We start from the raw sequence: 22,150 nt of genomic DNA on the forward strand, positions 1-22,150 counted from the left end.
ACACACACACACACACACACACACACACACAATAAAAGATAGAGGGGATGAGTTATGATGAGGCCTAGCAGCAAATCAGAGGTGTCAGCTAGCAGCACAATCCTTCAGTAGAAGGCTGCATGGATTAGGAATGTACCATTTAGATGCAAGAGGGGTGAAGGAAAATGTCTTTAGGAAATGTTTTTATGTGTTATTATACACCTCAAAACTTTGTGTGATTCTATTACGTTTTATGATTGAGAAGTTATATTATAAATCAGTGTTGAATAACATGACTAATTCTCCAAAATGTAAATATCTCATCAGACCCTCATTTATTAGCCCAGTAATAAAACATTTGTGGTGGTCTATATTGCCCTGACCTCTCCTCAGCCCTAATGTTGCTGATGCATTAATACCGGCTAGATTCTGGCAATTTTACAGTTAATGCACTGCAGGGAATTTAAATGCAGCCTCAGTCTGTATCATCTAAAGAGCTTAGAGCCAGATTTGATAAAAACCGGGCAGCTAACAGAGCATTTCGGCTTCTAAAGTAAATAAAAGCACCAGCAGTATCAACTGTTTGAGCCTCATTGGGTAGAAAATAAATACAGCTTAAGTCAGGAAAAAATAAAGTCATGAACTGAGTTTTAAATTACCATATATATAAATTACCATATATATATGTATTAACCTAATAAATAAAAATAATAAGAACATAAGAGCAAACAATCACACATTAAAAGCAGTTCTGAACAGGTGGGTTTTGATTTGCAATTTGAATAAGGAAATATCAGTGCAGTCTCGGATGAGTTTTGGGGAGAGAGTTCCAGAGGGAGGGGGCAGATATGGAGAAGGCTCTGTCACCCCACGTCCGGTGCTTGGTCCTATGTGGGATGGACTGGAGATCGGCATCAGAGGAGCGGAGCTGACGGGATGGAGTGTGGTGGTGGAGCAGGTCGGTGAGGTAAGAGGGGGCCTGATTATGGAGGGCTTTGTGAGTGAGGGGAAGGATTTTGTATTGGATCCGTTGTGGGACGGGGAGCCAGTGAAGGCTCTGGAGAAAAGGGGTGATGTGATCACGGGAACGGGAGTGGGTGAGCAGGCGAGCAGCAGAGTTCTGGATGTATTGGAGTTTGTTTAGGATTTTGGAAGATGTGCCATAAAGAATACTATTGCAATAGTCAATTCTGGAGGTGATGAAGGCGTGGATTAAAGTTTCAGGAGCAGATGAGGAAAGTGATGGGCGGAGACGGGCAATGTTTTTTAGGTGGAAGAACGAGGTTCTGGTGATTTGTTTGTTGTGATGTTCAAATGAGAGGTTGCTGTCAAACATGACTCCGAGGTTGTGGATGTGAGGGGAGGGAAGTTGTGACTGGTTTTGGTGAGATATTCAGGGCCAATGATGATCATATCCCAGTTTCTCACAAAGATGAATTTTTTTAAATAAATGTACTGGCAATGTGAATATAAATCATATAGAACATACGTAGAGCTTCTTTCTTCCCACAGCTGACATTTACCTCAAAACATTTCCACCGCTGCAAGGCATCTGGCCTTTTTAGATCTGTATATAAAGTGCACAGTACACATGTGAATGTTGCAGCATGCAGTCACACAAATGACAGGCCTGGAAAAAACAGGCTTACACCAGCAGGGGCCGGATGGTGAGAAAGGTTAGGAGATAAAGGGCATGGAACATATCCAGACTATACATTACTGTAGCTGCGTATATGAATGTACATTCACATCAAGCAGGTAAATCAGGATAGGAGAAAAGATCTATATTTATGCTTAGCAAAAAAGCCACTTTAATCAGAGTGAATAGTTGATGTCTTTGTGCAAGCAAAACAACTTCAAGCAGAGGGAGCTTTCAGAGTTTTGTGCATTTCCATCAGTGCATCAGAGATGATGGTGGAACCTTTTAGTTTAGGAAGTAGTCTGAAGTCTTCCTCACAAATCCACACGTAGGGAAACCAAAGCTCTTGGTGGTTTTGCAAAATGAATGTCAATAAATAAATTCCAGTGAAACTTTTATTAGAGTACACATTATATCTACATGTAAGTAATGTAAATAGATGACTATTAAATGTGTGTAAAACATTTTTGAATCATTGATCCCATGACAGAATGGTCTCAATGATCTCACATGCAAATTACATGAAGTTTAATGTGTAATATGTGTCTGAGGCCTCGAAAAGATATCATGATAACCAGCGACAGAGAAAGCGAAAAAGATAGAGAGTAGGTTGTTTAATGTGACAGCTCCTGACAGCACGTTGTTAAATAGAGGGTCCGTCCGTCAAGGAGAAAGTCTCCATGTTGTCAGAGGTCTTCCGGCTCCTCACCAGCCTGTCAAACGGCCCACCTCACACAATCTGCTCGGGAACGTCTTCCTCGGTTTGCCAACGAAGCGAAGCGTGCTGCCCACGTGAACCCGCTTCACGTTTTCATTTAGCTGACTGCTCCTGGCTGGATTCTTATAAGGACCCTGAACATGCTACACACTTTTACCATGACAACCCATTGGAACTAATGTTTGAGGCATGGGAGATAAATGGTGTTACCTAATAGGTGGAAATTGAATTCTCGTGCTAATCAGAATTTTGCAGTTCCAGTCCTGCTTCATTTGCCATTCAAATGCTGCTAAACCCATCCTTTCAAACGGGGATTAAATACTTCTTAAAGAATAATGAAAAATGTAATTTCCAATACTCTTCCCTGTGTTCAGAGATAAACAGGAGAGAAAAAGAATCCTCGGGCTGCCAAATAAATCAGCGTTCAGCCAATGGGCTCTAAGCACCTGACAACGAGGAATTAAACTGTGGCTGATGCCGTTTATTAATTCACTAAGGCATCGCCCATATGCACATACAGTACAGATACATCAAGCCGTACAGCTGGAAACAGATTTAAAAGCAGGAGAACATTTGAAATGCTTACATTGCCAAAACCTCTGTGAACCGTTAATAGAGGCTGAATGAGGAGGTGAAAGGAGGAGGAGAAGAAAAGTGAGGATGATAGGCATTTTCTAACAAGTTAATTGCTTGCCTTTAAGGGAGCTTCACTCTCACCGATAAGGGTGATGTCTTGTTTAATGATATGGAATGACTGCCTATTAGCCTCTAAATGAGGAAACCTCCCAATCTGATCCTCACAACAAGGAGGCAGGTAACATATCTACAAGGCTCCAGTGACTGAAAAACACAACAGACACAATCAGAAGAAGAAGAAAAGCAGAGTGCACACATGCCCTCAGGTGTTTTGAGCAATCTAACCTGAGCAGCGGGGATATTCTGGACGGGCAACAGCTCTCCACAACAGAATATCACATGTGGCACTGCATATTAAATGGTCAGCTTCAAACAGGTACAGCATTTGTAGGTGCATATGGTGTTTGCAGATGGTAAAATGCATGCGGGTGGATATTCCCATCCAACATGCACACACTGTGTTTATTATTGGGGATAACAAAATGTGTGAGATCTCTACAGCATCCGCACAGGCCTCGATGCATTATGCAGGAATCCCCTCTTTTCTCCCTATTGCAATACATGCAGTCTTCAGCAAAACCCACTGCAAGTCCTCTGTGAAGACCCCTCTCAAGAATGACTTATTCACTATTTCCTATATATTGTTTGAGAGTAAAGAGAGAGAGAGAGAGAGAGAGAGAGAGAGAGAGAGAGAGAAGACAGAGAAGTGGGCTGACATGGATCTGAGGCTTTGAGCCAAAACTTGAACTTGAAACTCAGCCGTCTCACTTACAACTGACTCGAGTCGACCCGAAAGGATCTGCATACAGTATGCAGTATGTGATAAATAATAACTGAGCTCTGCGGTGCTCTGTACACAACAAATTATTAAAGATCAGGTTTGGCCTTGCACATCACCTCGTTAGTATTTGGGCCTTACATTGGCAAGAATCTGGCGATAGGGTTACAATTCAATTCCAATATATTGCACTTTTTTATTCATTTAAATTTAGGAAAACTTTATAGTATAAACAATACGCCACCATACTCATAAAATCTAACATTTTATCACAGTCCCTACTTTTTGTGCAATCTAAGCCACTGTCTGCCACAGACCTTGTACAACCATGTAGACTATTCATTAAAAATCAATAGTGCTTTTGAGAATCGATACAGTAAAACAAAAACAATATTGCGATACTAAAGCGTATTTATATTGTCTTAGACCCCGAGTTAGCGTAGCTTATTAGGTTTTATAAAAATCAAGTAAGAGACAGTGGAGAACAGCGGGCTTAGAAACGCACAGCTAAGACAGCACAAAACCAAGTCCAGTGAAGCGGATGCACATTGTGGAACGACCAAAAGCATCCAAATGTAAAACTCTCCTTGGAAAGAGCTGAACAAAATCTCAAGTGCAGCCAGTTCATGTCTGAATAACCTTGACGAGGTTACATCTCTCCCGCCTAGTAAAAAAACAAATGTTTACAGCTAATATAACTTGAAAGGAAGTACTTCCTTTAATAATATTTGTGTTTATCTATGAAACATTACCAGAAAAAATGTTTTTGAGAGTTTTCAGTCTCTTGTGCATTAATATCCCATCATCTCGACTAAGAACATGTGTTTTTAATATACATGGTACAGTACATAACACTCCCTTTAAATAATTTTAAACACTTTTCTACTAAGTTCTGAGCAGATCTTGGGTACCTGGTAGAAATGCCTTCGAGTGGAGCGAACATCCTAACAGATGTTGGTGAGTGACAGGAAATGAGTTTTCCCTCTATGGCTATGATGATGTCTCCTTAGGCTGAATGAAGGTTAGTAAACCGGGTCATAAAGTACACAGGGATGAATATGTGACAATGAGTTGAATGTAAAACAGAATTGTGATACACAGAGTCGAGGCCTCTTCGTGTCTGCTCTGCCCTCACAGGAGAACTATGCGATGTCTCCTTCCTGGATCCATGCCATCCTTAACCTTTGCCTTTATTTAGCAACCTCATTTCCTACGTGCATGGCTCGACAACAATAGACAAGCTTCCAGCGACAATGGGTGTTTGCAATGCGTGTGTGTGTTAAGAGGCAGCCAAGAGGGATCATGGAACTATTGTATGAATCTATAAATGTGATTCCTTCACTTCCCCAAGAGCTGGCCGGCAGCCATCCTGTGGTGAACGGGTAAATGGAAGGGAAAGAAGGGAGAGCTATTCTTATTCTGGGTCTGTGTGTGTGTGTGTGTGTGTGTGTGTGTGTGTGTGTGTGTGTGTGTGTGTGTGTGTGTGTGTGTAAGTGAGGCCGCAGCAAAGTGGTTACAACTCGTAATCTACTTATTTTTCCAACTTGTAGTTTGTGACCTTGACAACACCACGATAATAAATAGTTTAAAAATGTGAGTTAATGCAGACAGCACTCTTGCTCCTCCAGGAAATATGACAGGACCTGCTTCATAATTTAAGCTTCTTTTGAAACAATGTGATGCAAGTAAGCATATTAGAATATGACAGTTTACCAAAAATTATGAAAAACAGCTGTTATTATTATCAAAACTGAATGAGTCTGGAAAAAGTTTTTTTTTGCTCAATAATTTCCCAGATCAATTTTGAAACGTGTCAAACTGAAGGCTGAAAGATGTGTAAATAACTTTAAAAAGCACAGCATCATTTCACAGTACACGTTATTAACCAGGTGATCCCTTCATGGGTTTAGACTATTCTTTTCAAATTGCTACCAAATTGCTGTACTTTTTCATATATTTTGAGATATTATAAGTTTGTATAATAATAATAATAATGATTATAATAATATCATTGTTACTCCAATGCACCAATTCAACAGATCACCTTCAGCTCAGCCTGACAGGACGCTCACAACCCATTACCCAAATGGAGGAATTGTCCCGACAGGAAAAGCAAAACAACTATAACATGCTGTGGAGGACTCGAGTAGTGGAGTTGCTCTCCACACTGAGGTGGTCATGGGTAAGTGCTATACTCCAGTCTACACCGTAGAGAACATATTGATGCGCCTCTTGTGCACTTTACTGCAATTTCCATTTCAATTACATTTCAATCATGTCACTGCAAACAGGCCCATAAGCAAATATGAAAGGGCTATGTTCTTACACAAATCATTCCTTGTTTTGCCTGTAGGGTTGTTATCGTGAAATAGTTATACTCTACTTTTCCAGTTATCGATTTTTAGGTGTCATGGTAATGGTGTGAAACTAAAAAGGAGTCTTTCTCTGTAAGCTCATCCCTTCCAGCTCTGCGGGTGAACTTTCAGGCAGAGAGCTTGTTCTTCTCAAGTCTTACACTAAATATTTTAAGGGTGTTTTTGTGAAACCCTGACAGAGATTTGAAAAACAGCAACATCTCTTTGTTTTGTCAAGCTCCACTTCTCTTCTCTGTCACTGTGTATCTCTCACATATTGTCCTCATCCCTCCTTTGCTGCTTCTCTCTTTCTTTTTCCTCCTCATTTATCTGCAGTCAAAGCGGCATGAATTGTGAAAAAAAGCCCTGATCTTGGACAGGGGACAGAATGTTGCAAAGAGCATTTGCACAGAGATGAGATGCCATCACACCGGAGCGTGCACAAACACACACATACACACACACACACACACACACACACACACACACACACACATACACACACACTGAGAACCCCCGGGGCACGTATTATTCCATACTGTACTCCTTTCTTTCATATTATCTAATCTTCCCTGTATTATTCCACTATGTGTCCTTCTTCTCTAATGCCATTGGCCATACTCATTACTCTGAGATATTAGAGTTCTCCTGCATCGTGATCACAGTACAATACTCCTGTCCGTATGTATATGCCCTTTTGGCTCCATGTAACGTACAGTCTGACCTCTAAATCAATTTCTTTCTTTCTTTTTTTTACTGCACATTTTGCAGTTAAAACATTTGAGCCAGTATCCTTCAAATACTGCAATCTTTATACAATATATATTTCTCTTAAATTAACAGTCAATATGAGGGGGTGAATGTTTTTTTCCCCCCAAAGCGAGTAGGTAAGGTGGACTGATATTCATATTCACTCACTCATATATAGATGTGCACATGATATAACACTTTATTCTCTGCAGAGTAAGGTAGATGTCACAGAGACGAATAGGGAGGGAGAGTCCAAATGAGTAGTCCTTGAGGGGTTAATCCATCTCTGGCTGACCCCAGTTATTTACCCTTACATAAGGCTGCAGGCGGGGGGCTGGAGGACAGAGAGGAAACAGGCAGAAGAAAGCCTTGGAAATGTTATAGGAGCACGAACAGCAGGCACCGAAGTACTGATGCCCTCAGCATGTAGTCAAGCCAAGAAAAACTCACTTTACAGACAGACAGGCAAAGACTTGCTTCAGTAGAAACGCAAATGCAAAGAACTGTGTACATGTTACAACATTAAAGTGTCAGGACCCGCCAGCATGCTCTCTGTAACTGACTCCCTGTATGTCTGAGTCTGTACATACTGTCTGCTCAACCATGGACCTCATTAGAGAAACTCCCTGGCTGTCGGACCACACGATTACTTTTGTAGTGGCAGGAGAGGAGAGAAAGAAGTGATAACCCACCTGCTGAGGTGCATCACACACTGATGGAAAATGCAATTTCAGGATTTGAGACAAAAACTTGTCAACTTGATAAAAGATTACGATTTATAATAGATAAATGTCTGTATAAGAATGCATGTTGGTCTTTGTTCATCTCGGTGTGTGTGTGCACAAGCATTTGTGAGTGTATTATTGTGTGCAGTATAATTTAAGACTGATCTGACAGACTTAAATTCGGATGCATCCCGCTCACTTCACCACTGATGTAACTGGAGCACACCCTTAACACAAAACAACTGCCATAGCTCTGTGTATGTAAATGATATACCAGTCACTATTGTCCCTTTAATTACAATCATTATGCTCCTTGTGGATCCGTCTTTTTATTTTTCTTCTGTCATGCCGCACAGCTCGCAGCATCATTTCTCAGCATGATGAGCAGTGGGAGCTTATTTGAAGCTGTGATACTGACTGGTCCTTCACCGTTATGGTGAAATTAATTGATGTATGTATGGCTGGATGATGGGATACATCTCACTAATTGCATCAATGCATCAATAATTTGAATGATGACTGAGCAGGAGTCCTGGTACTCCAAGTTTTGCGTACCCTGGTTATGACCTTATTCTGATGAGGAAAATCAGGAAAAATACATTTTGCCAAGCTCACCCTCTTTACTGTTGCTTTTGTCTGATCAGCTTTCTGTTCTCACACTTACTCAGTTTACAAAGACAGTGGGTGGCAGATTTAATCACTCATGATTCTTAATAACTTTTCAAACAATGGATGCTTGATTTCAGACAATGGCGGACACACGCTTCTTATTAGTCACAACAATCAATTTCACCAGCTGAAATGGTTAGTCACTTAAGCTAAGTTGGTTGAAAACACTGTCTCTGATTTACTTTTTTACTAAATAATGCAAAGCCCCTCAAAAAGTGGCATACATATCTACTTAATTGCTTCTGGTATCTTGCATCCTCCCCATTGCTGTTCATACTTTTCCAACCAGATTCTTTCATAGGCCTGTAGAACCTTGTTGCTAAGCTATGATTGGATGATAAACTGTTCGGAGGAGGGGTTTAGCGAACCGTCAGTTCACATATACAGTATGTCATATCTCCTTATCAGTTAAGATCATAGCATCCACATGTTGTGTTCAGGTAGCTTCACCTATCTGACTCGATTCAACTGCATCCATGTCTGCATGTCTGGTACATGATAATAGATTAGAAATATAGCACCAATAGTATTCAAATAATAAGTGAGTATTATTTAGTAAACATTGGGCTGTGCTACTGAAAATTCAACTGAATTAAATGTGTTAATGTGCACTGAAACCTCGCTGAACGCATGGAGCCAAAAGCCCAAACAATATGTTGAAATAAAGGTCCTAGTTTTTCCAGTTTCCACTGACTGGAATTTCTTTTAAAGAATGAAACGTCCTCTCCTCCGGATAGGGGAGGCTAGAGACTCTCTATTCCTGGAACTCTGTGCAACTGTATCAACCGCCACCAATTAGCAAACTCCCAGATAGTGTGGCAGCCCGTCTGACTCTCCTTCGTCTTTTTATTATTCCTTTTCATTATCTGTAATGTGCTTTTTGGTTTGGCTCAGTCTTTATAATTTCTCCTCCGTACCAATATTGGCTTTCTATTATTCTCAAGTCACTCTCATTCTTGCTCTCTTCACCCACTCCCCTTCCTCCTTCACCTACTATCTTTGCCTTCTCTGCTCTCTTCTTCCTCTGCTGTCTTTTTTCACTCTGTCGTCCTCCTCTTTCCCTGTTCATTGTTCATCTCATCTCCTAATTGTTGTGTCCTCCTTTCCTTCTCTTCTACCCAACTACCTACTAACCTCCCCCTTCTCTCTCTCTCTCTCTCGCAATCTTGTATCACTCCTCTTCCTCCCCTTGTCTCCACACGTGTTGCATCCCAAAAGCCTCTTTGCTGAAATATTGACACAGATCGAATTACAATTGTATGTCATGCGCAACAAAAAAAATGAAACACGTGGAGTTAAAATGTAATTATTATGTCTAACGAACATCAAGCTTGATAGCACAGATTCTTTCATCTCTTGAAGAAAACCAATGTTTAAAGAGAATTAAAGCCATAAATCCCAGACTTTTAACCCTCCTTTGGTGGCTTCAAAGGGAGCGTGACCTCCATGGAAAGGAGCAGACAAATGAAGATGCGTCTGCCTGTTTACACAGCGTCTATTTTTACATGCGGTGGGAGCGATGTTTGAATAGGCTAATTAGAAAGCTAAATGCATTTTGGTTATGTATGCATAGATAAATGTATAACAAGTCTATCAGTCACAGGGGACAATGGATACAAAGTCAGCACAGGATGTAAACTTGTCTCTTGGCAGCAATCGTGTCACTTACAGTAAACAAATGTTTGGTTGAACCTAAAAAATAACAGAGCACCCTGTGTGCTGCCACCTGCTAAATGTCACATCTCAGAAACTGCACCAATTTCTGCAAGCCAATTAGCGATTTAAAATGTCCACAATTAGCATGCAAACACACGCACACCCACACACACACACACACACACACACACACACACACACACACACACACACACATACATATATCTATATATACATGTACTATTATTAGAGTATGTTGATATCCTAATGAACACTTTTAAAACGCATTAAATACTAATTTATGAATAGAGCTGAATATTCCTCCATATTTTATGCCAGGAGTAGAACTATAGACATGCAATATGTATTTTTGGATTTAGCCCTGAAAACGTATTCTTCTTCGAAAGAAGTGTGTCTTCTGGCAGTATTAAAAGGGGAGTTTGCCCGTGGCTTAAGCCATTGGAGACAGTTTAGGAGCAAGCTACCGTACCATATTTCAATAGTCCAGACCCCACTCATTAAAGCAGCACAAAAGACTAATCACATCTGCAGCGCTTTGATTTACATGCAATTAAAGTTTCATGTGAACCCAGATAAACCAGGCAGGAGGAGAGCGGAGGAAGGGGGGAGGAGGAGAGATGAAGAGTAGGGTTGCACGGTGTACCGATACTAAAAAGGTACCGCGGTACCAGTATGTTCAAAACGATACGGTTTTGCATATTTTTAGTATCGCTACTTTATTAAAATAGCGCGCGGTCTGAGCGCACGCACTGCTCCGCTCCTTTAATGCTGCCCAGCGCGTTGACTGCAAGGGGGCGGGGCTGCGCACAGGCGCGCGCTCTCACTCAGTGATCGCTGGGGAGACAACATGGCGTCACGTGCAGGCGCTTTTTGCGACTTTTTCTATAAAAAAAAAAGATGCGGAAAGCCCACTGACATACAGACGGTGAAGGAACGCCCACTGACACAGAGACCCGTCTGCAAAACGTGTTTCAAAGCCACTCAGACCAAGGAGCAACACGTCAAACATTAAAGCACCTTTCAGACAGACACTCCAAACTTGTCAAAGAGTTCAAAGAACGACAGGTAATCAAATGTGATTATAAACATGGTGCACACCTTAAGCTTACCCACATACAGCCTAACACGAGTAGCCTTAGCCTAGTTTAACTTATGAAAGGAACTATGTAGTCATCTGGTCAGATACGGACAAAAGGCCTACATAGCCGTGTATGATCAATGCTGTGATGGCACCATGTAGTTTTCATTAATATCTTGCTGTAGGCTAATACTAATATTAATGCCATTTGTTAACTGTTGAAAAAGCTGGGAAGGAACAAGCTGGTAAAAAGGGAATCATACAGATGTTTTATTTATTACTATTATAGATAAATATACCAGTATCGTATCATATTTGTGGTATCGTAAGTATCGGGTATTGTGATATTTAAGGCAGGTATCGTATCGAAGTTAGAATTTGGTATTGTGACAACCCTAATGAAAAGCGCTGTAGAATACAGAGGAGAGGAGATTAAGGAACAGATGAGACACCAGCTGAGAAGAGAGCAGCTGTGCACAGCAACGGCACCAAGAAGAGGGAAATGTGGGGACAGAAAGGGGGGAGAAGACAAGTAGAAGAGCATAGAGAGCCAGCCATCATGTTTTGGCAGAAGTGATGACACAGCACATCCGTCTCAGTGGCGGGCGCCTGCTGTTGCTTCTTCACAGAGGACACAAACTAACAGCGAGAGAGAGCTCTGCAGTGGCATTACTCTGTGATAATACCGCACTCAGTCAAGCTGCAGGAACAGAGATTAAAAAGTGCTACAGATTGTCTTATCTCAAAATATTACTGTCTTACGAGTGAAAGGGCTTTAAACACAAAGGCATACATTGTCCTTAACTGTGCTCTATTTTTGTATCAATCGGTGTGGCGTTATGTAATTGCATAATTACAGTTATGTGTTGCAATTTTTAAATCAGCAAAAGGATCCCCCTGTACGCCTTTTATTTGATATTTTAAAGAGTTTATATCATACATTATTCTTATCCGGCATTGTTTGGGCATGCTCCTTTGAAATCGACACCAAAGCCCTTTAATCACAACTCATGAAATGGAAATATGACAAACAAATATTCTTCTGTTTAATTAAAATCCATCCTGTCTCCATTTTTTTCATTTTCTTAACAGCTGTTGTTCAGCTGAGACTATTGACTTGTTGCCTGCATTTGGTTATGTAACATTTCAGTTAGTAAATCGGTGATCGTAGCCTGCGGCCTGATATTTATGTTTGAAAGCTCTATAAGAAGGTAATGTGATGGATGTGTCTTGACAATTAACAAACTGGTCAAGTGCAAAGCAAAGCAGCCAAGAATTAGAGCTAAACACGTGAGAGCGAAATACATGTTATACAACAATAAACTATATATTACTCAGCCAATTGATTGAATTCACAATGATGTCGTTATTTTCAAAATGCCCACATTCATAAACACAATCACAATAGGTATCTGCTGTGGGTGGGTGAGCGTGTGATCATTAACTCATCACCCCAGACACACAAAAGGTTTCCACGTGAGGTTGGGCAGTAAATAACATCCTGAAAATAACAAGAAGGGAGAAGGGGAAAGGGAAGGGGGGGGGGGGGGGGGCAATAATAATGGAAGCAATAAAAGGAGACTCATTTTCCCAGATGTGATCTGTGCCTCAGTCAAGGCAGTGTGTGTGTGTGGGTGGGTGTGTGTGTGGATATGTGTGGATATGTGTGTATGAGAGACATTTTCTGTTTGTATGTTCCCACTGAGCTCTCAGATGAGTCAAAATGAGTCACATCATATTATCAATCACCCACTTACAGTTCAGCAATCCTTTGCTTCTCTGTGTGTGTGTGTGTGTGTGTGTGTGTGTGTGTGTGTTTGTGTTTGTTGCTCGAGGGCAGAATAAAGTCAAACATTAAAACTGCAGAGCAGTCCCACACACTTTAGTCCACTGAATAACTGATGCACTCGTTACTCCGTTACTGTGATCCCTTCACTGCAAAGTTACTGCTAGAGATACAGGCTCTGCAAACATCAAGTATACTCACTTACACGTACAAAGGAAGCCAGTGCTGTATTTCAGTTATTAACCAATATTGGTTCAATAATAATAGTAACATCAATTATTATAATTAAAATTATTATAATAATAACAACATTCTCTCTGTATTTATGTTTTGGTCAAACCACACACAGACTATGCTGTCTTTCCAGGATACAAATGAAATGCTCATCAGTACTCTACATTAGTGAATAACATCAGCAAGTCATCTGGTCTCCTCCTCTTCGTGAATTGGTTGTCAATCGATACGCATTTCCTCTCCAATAGATCGACAGCTGGAGGCGCTCCAGGGAATATGTAAACACAGTCACGCATGCTCCGACACACTCCCATGTTACACACCACCCCCACCTCTCTTTCCAACACATACTCATGTACAAGTATGCAGGTGTTATCCTTACTTTACGTTGAGTACTGTAGACATCATCTTCCCTTATACATACTGTGTTCCACAATCAAACATCTTCACTCCCACTCAATATCTTTCTGCCGTCACACACATATTTCTACTGCCAATATAAAGTGCATTCATTGTTTCACTTGTAACATATAAACAATAATACAATATATTTGTTGTCACATTGCCTTTACTCCATGTGCTCCTTCTTGTTTGGTTAGATCTCCTTTCAAAATAAAGACCCTCTATTTGAATGTAAAAGGTTGGTATCAAAGTAAAACCATTGCCACAAAGACATCTGGCACACTGAAACACAAACCGGTCAGCACACCCAATGACAAAAGAAGAAGACAAAAAGTAACTTACAAGAGTTCCTCTGGTTCCCGTCTGTTGCACCAGGCAAGGTGGACATCCCAGCAGGATGCGTTTTGCCCTCACAAGATAACCAAATGGGAGGGAGGTGGAAGCACGACGTAGTACACCGAAAACTCCACCGATCACAACAACACCTTCCCACCACACATCCTCACGCTGTCTCTCTCACTCTACACACATGCTGCTCCATACAAAGGATGCTCCAGAAAGGTGTCACACACACATTCTCTTGCAGATCAGCTTGCACACTCCAACACTGAGCGGTCTCAAGAACCCGGTACCCACGAAACCCACGAAACCCACACACACACACGTGCATGTACGTACGGATCGACGCTGCACCAGTGTCTAGCTCCGGTGTAGAGACTGCTGAGGCTGACAGTGGAGAGAGAGAGAGGCGAAGACGAGTGGAGCATACCACTGGCTGCTACTGAGAGAGGGAGGAGGGGGACCAGAGGAGAGAAGAGAGGATAAAGAGAGGGGGTGTACTTAAGGAGGAGGGGGAATAAGGAGCATAGGTGATGAGGAGTTTGTGAGCTGCCTATGTGTCTATAACCAATGAGCCTCTGACCTTTAAACACACACCAATGTCTCTTAACCCAGTCTGCATGCTTTGTACACCTTTTTTGTTTATGACTCAGTGGCTGGAGGACCAAGTGTTTCTCATAAATAAGGATGAGTACCTAATAAAGTGGAAACAGAGTAGAGATGTCAAAGCATCGAAATAGAATCATTCCTCTAAAGTGAGGTTTCTCTTTTCTACTTTTATCATGTGCACGCATACAAACATATACACAAATCACACGGTCAAAAGTGAAACACACTCACACCCACTCTGTCAGCCTCCACTGCCTGAGGGGGGGAAATAATAATCCTCCTCATTAGCATGATGCTGTGAAGAGCATTACAGTTTCACCTTGCTCTGTCTCCTTCTCTCATGTCCTTCACTAACTCCTCCCCTCTCTTTCCTCCTCAGAGATGCCCCGCTCTTTTCCAGTGCATGTCAAGTGCAATTGAAGGGAAACACTAAAGACACATTGTTGATGTATCAATTGTGCAATTGTTAGAAGCAGCACAGTCGAGAAACATCCACCTGAATAATGCATATCTACAATCAAACAACACAGGACTTAAGAGTCAAAAAAGGGTAGTGAGTCACTCTGAAGAGATATCAAACCCTCAAGCTTAAGCACACACACATCAAATCCACATAATGTCAACCCTAGCTTCATCTTTATGACACATCTTAGCCCTCAAGGCCATTGAGCAAGAGAAACAAGAAACAAACACCAGCAGCCACAATCAATAGCATTTGGATACAGCTGCAAACGTCAATCTGAAGGAAATATCATGAGCTTCTTTTTTACATTGGCTGGACTTTAGGATGGACTCTTGGAACATGACATCATGCAGTGCAAGAAGAAACATTATTCGACTATACCTCACTAGCTAGTTAGGGGGAGGAACCCGTGACACATAATTTCAGAGCAGCTGCGGTGATGCTTTATTAGAGTACAGAACGGACTGTGAAAATAACCAAGCTAATCAAAATGGTTCAGTTGCTTTCCTCGGTGCAAACATTCCTCAACCTCACTTTCATCTGAAAGTTTAAGGGACTGTATTAAATGTTTGCATCTAGACGGCCCACTTTTTGGCGTGGCAACGTGTTGGTGTTCAGAGGAAGTAGACGTCCCTGCATCGTAAACTCGGATTTGTTCTCAATTGTGTTTAAAGTGCAGAAACATTAACCACAAATGTGACGTACGTACCATTTTCTACACTTGACCAACTATTATTTAAGCTTACAAACACACTGAGCGTACTGAGAGAACTGACAGATAAGAATGAGAGCAAAGACACAAAAATACCGTTGCCTTGGAAACTGACAGACATTCTGCCATCCACTTTTATGTAATCTATGCGGAGACATGACAAATTCTCTCAGCCACCGTTTAACTTTTTAACCTTCTAGTCCAAAAGGAACAGTTCAATTCAATTCAATTCAGTTTATTTTGTATAGCCCAATATCACAAATTACAAATTTGCCTCAGAGGGCTTTTACAATCTGTACACATACGACATCCCTGTCCCAGGACCTCACATCGAATCAGGAAAAACTCCCCAAAAATAACCTTTCACAGGGAAAAAAGGGAAGAAACCTTCAGGAGAGCAACAGAGGAGGATCCCTCTCCCCGGATGGACAGAAGCAATAGATGTCATGTGTACAGAATGAACAGCATTTACAAAGTTACATAAACACATTACATGAATATGACAATGTATGAATGGAACTCCAATCCATGCAGTTCTCTTTTGCCGTATGATTGATGTCACATAATTGGCCTAATCTCTTAATAGGAATCTGAAAATCCAAATTAAGAATATTCATCTCTCCAAATACAAGTAGGCATTGTTACTAAAACATATTGATTCCCCACTAACTTCCACTTTGAGCCTAACATCTCTTCCTAAACGCGATGCGCAGCAGCAAACATCCGATGGTTTCAGTTTCTTGAAGATGTCCTAACCTGCTACATTAGTCAGCAAAGAGGCTCAGCGGAGTGTTGTTTTCATCCCAATGAGTCAAACAAAGCAGCTTGGTCAGCGCTCCTCGGCATCGGCCACTGACGCTCATGTAGTATGTGTATGCGATGCACCCTGCAGTTGCATTTCTGGCTGAGCAACTGATGTAGTATATAAAGTGCACGATAGTTCAGGGCGAGTGGGAGGGAATGTGGATGTGTCAAACCAACACATGGCTTTCATCCAGGAGACTAATGTTTGTGTCCTGTAAGAATAAAGTAAAGTTGACATTTTGTCACGTCAAGCCGTTTCCTAAACCTAACTAAGTAGTTTTGAGGAAGCTTAGTTTGAAAAGACACTACATGACATTTGATCAATGATTGTAGTATATTTGGACATTCTTAGCACTCCATTTGCTGGAGTTTGCTCGCTCGCTCACTGCATGTTAGGAAGAGATATAAGGCTGATTACATTTCTATCAATACCTTGGTGATCAGGGATTCACTACTGCATTCTTCCTAAATGGTGCGAAGAGTTTCCTCTTAAGACATTTTCAAAACCCTTTAAGGAACAAAGACAGGCTAAAACTAAGCTAAGAGAAGGGGCGTGGTTGACCCGGCTTGCTATGAATGACATTTTTCTTAGGAACTTACTCAGTACCGTTATTTGTCAATGAATGTGAAATTAAACTAATACAAAAGAATATGGGGCCGAATGAATAGCTTTATGATAGATTCATGAATAGATTAATTCAGCAATGGCCATGACACAATATTTATTAATTAATTGTGCATTTAATAAACTGTCCAATAATCTGAAAGGCGCAGCTTTTTGGTTTGGTGAGATATTCATCTTCATCCACTCTGCAAACAAGTGTAGAGGTGCAAACATAATTTATGGTGTTAATGAATTGTCAAAATCTGTTGGTGATTTGACTGGAGCATATTACCACCACTAAAATTGTATTTCTACAAAACTTGCAGCAACTGACTGGTTGTGAGCAGGTCTCAGTGAATTAGGAGTCCTCTGCCTCAAACATTTCCCAGCTTTATAATCCACAAATGAGCTCACTACCTGCATCTCTACTGTTAAGTGCATGGGGATGGGCAGACTGTTACTATTACAGTGTTACAGTAATGGTGGCATTGGATGCTGTCGGCATCAGAGCATCTTCAGATTTAGTACCACTGATCACTGAAAGAGGCCATTATCTGAGATCACTGATGCAAGATGCTGATCCTCCACAGAGTAGCTGCCATAGGGAGATGCACAGCAATCTGGGATGACTTTTGTGTCGAGCCACTGCTTTTTCAAACTCAGGGGAGCAGATTGATGTGGTTCACCCAGTGTCTCCCCAGGTGCCTCCTTTCCGGCATGACTAAACTAGAAGAGCCCCTTGAGCAGAGCCGGAGGGATTACATCTCCCAGCTCCCCTCAGGATGTCAGAACGGAGCTGAGGGACATCACTGTGGGGAACTACACAGGCTGCTCAGCGTGATCGGTTGCCACTATGACCTGCATATGGGACCTGAAATTGGATGGTTGGACTAACACAACTCTTGTTGGCTGAACTGTAAACTGAATTGAATTGAATTGACAGTGTCGGTACCAGCTAGTGTTTTTTTTAAATTTTCAAAATAAAAACCTCCCATACCCATATAAGCTCTAGCTTAAAACATTTAGACGAATGACCATGTACACAATTGCTCTCCGCATTGAGATATATAAGCATAAATGCATTTGTTCAGCAAACAGAGACCACTTAACTGAAAGCAAGAGGTAACCAATGATGGTTTTGGAGGACTAGAGTTATACGATCCAGGTCCAGAACTCATGCAGCTGATAGGTTCAAATTACCCAACTCCAGACCCCAGAGGTTGGGGTCCAGTCAGATAAATGAAAACTGGTAAGAAGATAAAGACACAAAGGCGATTGCCAGCTTCGTGCTGTATGCCCAAACCGAACTGACAAAGTTATTCTTCAGCAGTTCCTTTTCACCTACTCAGTCTCTTTTGTCTCACCGGCGTTGTGTGCAAACCAACTGTTATGCTGGAGTGTTTCTAAATGTCTATCCTGCAAGGCCAACTCACACACAGATGGGAAGTTGTTGCCAGGCAACTCTACACCTCCGGCACTTCTCTTTATTTTGTTGGATCACACTTTCTTTGACATCACCACAAAATAAGAGCAGTTTTATGCTGGCCCATAGTCCCAGATAATACTATTGCCAGTGAAATCAAACATTAAAAAAGACTTACAGGGGAGATCCCTGTAAGGTTAAAATGACAAGGAGGATTGGATCCAGGGAAAGGTGGGTGGGAAAGAAGACAAGGACTGGGGATACAGTAGATCAGAGAGGAGACAGAAGAGTGAATGATAGATGGAAAAGTCAAGAAGTGAATCGAAAGACTCTTTTAAAAAGTGTTGAAATAAAACAGATGTGGGAATGTACCTAAGCATTAACATTCAGATCACAATTGGGTTCCAAAATAGTACAATTCCATTTAAACATTACTGCATGAGAAAACCAAAGTCGTGATAAAAACAGTGAAACAAGTTCATATTTTTCAATTTTTAACAACTTTCTTGAGTTTGACTTTGTGGGTAATGAGTCATAGCTAATTTGTCTTTGTTAACACCAATCCTATTCTATATTAACACTGAGGTTATTTATTTCTTCCAAGCAATGCAAGTCCTCTCCTTGTCTGAAAGGTCTCCGTTATTCATTTTTGCATCTATTTTCTTATCACACTCTAACGTACCTACACTTAAGTAGCATAAGATTTCTTTTTTCTTTTTCTTCCAATTATATATTTTTACATATATTGTAGAGTTACAGGAGCTGTCTCAACCTCAAAAATACATGTCAAGGAAATTATTTTGTTTAAAATTCTTTAGTTAATTTTATATTCCAGTGAGAGTGATATGTGACAAGTCCATAGAAACGTGTGTGTGTGTGTGTGTGTAAATGACAGCGCATACATGTGTGTTTGACAGAGATTTGAAAAAAAGTGCAGAAGGCAACAGATGTTGTCTTCAGATGTCAACATTTTAGCTTTTGTCATAATCTTATCTGGCATCTCTCATGTCAACAAGTTTCTCATCCTGGGAGTTGGGTGTGTGATCTATAGCGGCTAGAAAGACACATTGTACAGCACCTGCAACTCTTGTAATTGCAGCTCTGTCAAACACAGAAGGTCGGCGAGCAGACTGCGAGCAAACAACAAGAGGAAGTGATATAGATAGAGACCCCCTGTACCCGTTTCCTGTAGATGGAGAAAACAAAAAACAACTCCTGACAGGAAGTGCACACATCCTCCATAGGATTCAATATGAACTCAACCGACAACAGACATGCTTTAACAGTGGCAGGGCATACAGGCATACAAATGAAGAAGTGTTCTTATTCTTATGTAACCACGATGGCTGACTAAGACCACGTTCTTATTGAGAGCAAGAGCCTAGAGTAAATGTTGGAAAATAAATAAATGACACACTGTTAACACACATCCACATAAATACAAAATGTTCAGACATACACCGACTCTCTCTCTCTCTCTCTCCACACACACACACACACACACACACACACACACACACACACACACACACACACACACACACAGAGAGTGTGTCTGGGTTCCACCCGTGGGGCCATCTGTTCTTGCTTTGGCCAATTCAAGGAGACATAAACTCAGGAATCATTAAGGAAGCAATACGGCTCCCATGTTAATCCCCAGCCTTCGTCCTTTCGATTGAAACTGAGCCACTGGGCAGCGGGGAAGAGGGGACAGTTTGTTATTCACAGTCTGTTCAAGAGAGCATTGTTTTATTGGCTTTTTACAGGACAGTGGGAGAGACTGTTTGCAGAATTGTACAGGTTTTCGGATATTAATAGAATATTAAAATGATTTTCCCCACTTCTATTATAAAATACTGAGTATGCTGAAATGCATTTCCACTGTGCGGCAATACAAAACCTTCTCAACTGATGAATATCCACATGTGTGAAAGGGTTAGGCCAACACGTATTTGGTTATCCGACACTCTTGTAGAGATGCACATTGATCATTTCCTTAGTCTGAGTGATGAAGACCGTTTCAACATAAACATACATGTTTATTAATGCAGTAGCTGACAGGGGGTAAACTTGGACCAGCAACATGATGACAATGATAGGTCTATGTCTTGGCCTTCAGTTGAAGCAATACTGGCTGCCTGAAATATTTACTGATGGATTTGAGCTCATTCTTTAACATTAGCATTGTATGTCTGGAAAATAAGCTCTGGTAAAACTTGTCATGCACATAACGGTTATGGAATTCGGGAGATCGTGGAGAGATCACATAATTGTAGAAGAAATGTTGTGTTTTGTTGACCTATGAACATGATATGTGCGAGTGTGTTGCTGCTCCTACTCAACACCTCCCTACACAAGCCTGCTGCCTTGTCCCTGCAAAACCACATCCTAAACTCTGTCCTACGCATCCAAGTTCTTCCTCATGTTTTTAGAGTACACCTCCCATCTCTCTGTTCTGCTACAGGCAATGACTGACCTGTGCGCCTATCCTTTTTATCACTTTGAATTCCCCCCATTTCCTGCCACAGGGAGCCTTTTGATAGACTACATTAGACCATAAAAAGCCAGCCTTTTTTAGAAATGACATGATTTCCCTCCCCCCTCATGTCGCCTCCCTTTAAAAAGGGCCCAGGAGCTGCCATGGTTAATGGCTCATACCCTAGACTAGACTTTTCTATTTGTGTGGGCATAATGTTGGATGGCATAGTGCTGCCACCACTTGGAAGTATCTACTGTACGAACATAATCAGTGTGAGACCTGCTCAGTTATCATGGAAAGGCTTGGATGACCCTGAAGGTTTACAATACAGTGTGACAATACAAGTTTCATAAACAAATGTACTAATATCAAAATAATAAAATAAAAACACTTTTTTATTCTTCCGAACAGGGTCAACAGGGACCAACAATTGATCATATCAATAACAGAACTGTCCTGCAGCTCAGAAAGGTGACTTTCAACACAGAGCTGCAGCTGAGTCCAGTGCCTCATCTGAAAGTGAGCCATTACCATTTTTAGATCCCCTATATAGAAAGTAGTACAAAATGTGACTAGGAAATGTGAAAAAATATATAAAAGCATATGTAAAATGCATGAGCTGCATTTCATTATTTGTCTCAACTGCTGATAACACCCGAATAGGCAAATTAAATCAATAGGACATTGAGCAATACTTTTGGTACCATAGCAGTTGCCCTATAGGTCTTAAAAAAACTAAGGAAGAGAGAAAAAAGGATTTGGTAATTACACAACTCACTACAATGAGCCCTTAAGGTCTCCTGAAGATGTCCAGGTTTCCACTGAAAACGCAAAAATGAGGATTATCTCACTTTATTACTACCTGATGCTTCTGTGATGCAACCCAAACAACACCTGACCTCCAGCACACATCTAATAAGGAAGCTGATTTGCTCAATCTGTCCTTGGCTCTCTCCTTATAACCCTTTTAATATAATGTTTCGCTGACTTTGCTGCACAGACATTTAACAAGTTTGATGTCGTTGTTGAGGCCAGACAACATATCTAGTAACATACAGTTCAACAGCCTGGTGTGAAAATGAACATGAAGAGAATTGCCTAAAATGGATAATCCATTACAGTGACCATCGTGTCCACTTTTATTATTGTCAGAGGTTACATAATCATTAGTTATGCACTGCACATTATTCAAATCAGGCATCAATTTGAGCTGCATGACCACAACAATAAGTTAACTTTGATCAAAATAAATGCAGGCAATAATGTTCACTGTTCACAAATCATTTAGATTT

The 22,150-nt window shown here is 41.0% G+C and overlaps 1 protein-coding gene across 2 annotated transcripts in view; it reads right to left on the reverse strand.

Moving 5' to 3' along the window:
* The window catches only part of dtnbp1b (dystrobrevin binding protein 1b), a 28,201-nt gene extending 13,552 nt beyond the window's left edge, over positions 1-14,649 (reverse strand). The window contains exon 1 of one of the 2 annotated variants that reach the window (XM_034545946.1): positions 14,605-14,649. Coding sequence is in view for 1 of the 2 variants with exons in the window: in XM_034545943.1 (XP_034401834.1) it covers positions 13,768-13,813 (46 nt within the window). In the remaining variant the exon portion in view is untranslated. Of the gene's footprint in view, positions 1-13,767; positions 14,310-14,604 lie in introns of those variants that run through there. The other variant, XM_034545943.1, reaches the window with a different exon arrangement.
* Between the last annotated feature and the right edge of the window lie 7,501 nt (positions 14,650-22,150).

Source organism: Cyclopterus lumpus, chromosome 11 (genome assembly GCF_009769545.1).
Source record: "Cyclopterus lumpus isolate fCycLum1 chromosome 11, fCycLum1.pri, whole genome shotgun sequence".
Classification (NCBI taxonomy): Eukaryota; Metazoa; Chordata; class Actinopteri; order Perciformes; family Cyclopteridae; genus Cyclopterus; species Cyclopterus lumpus.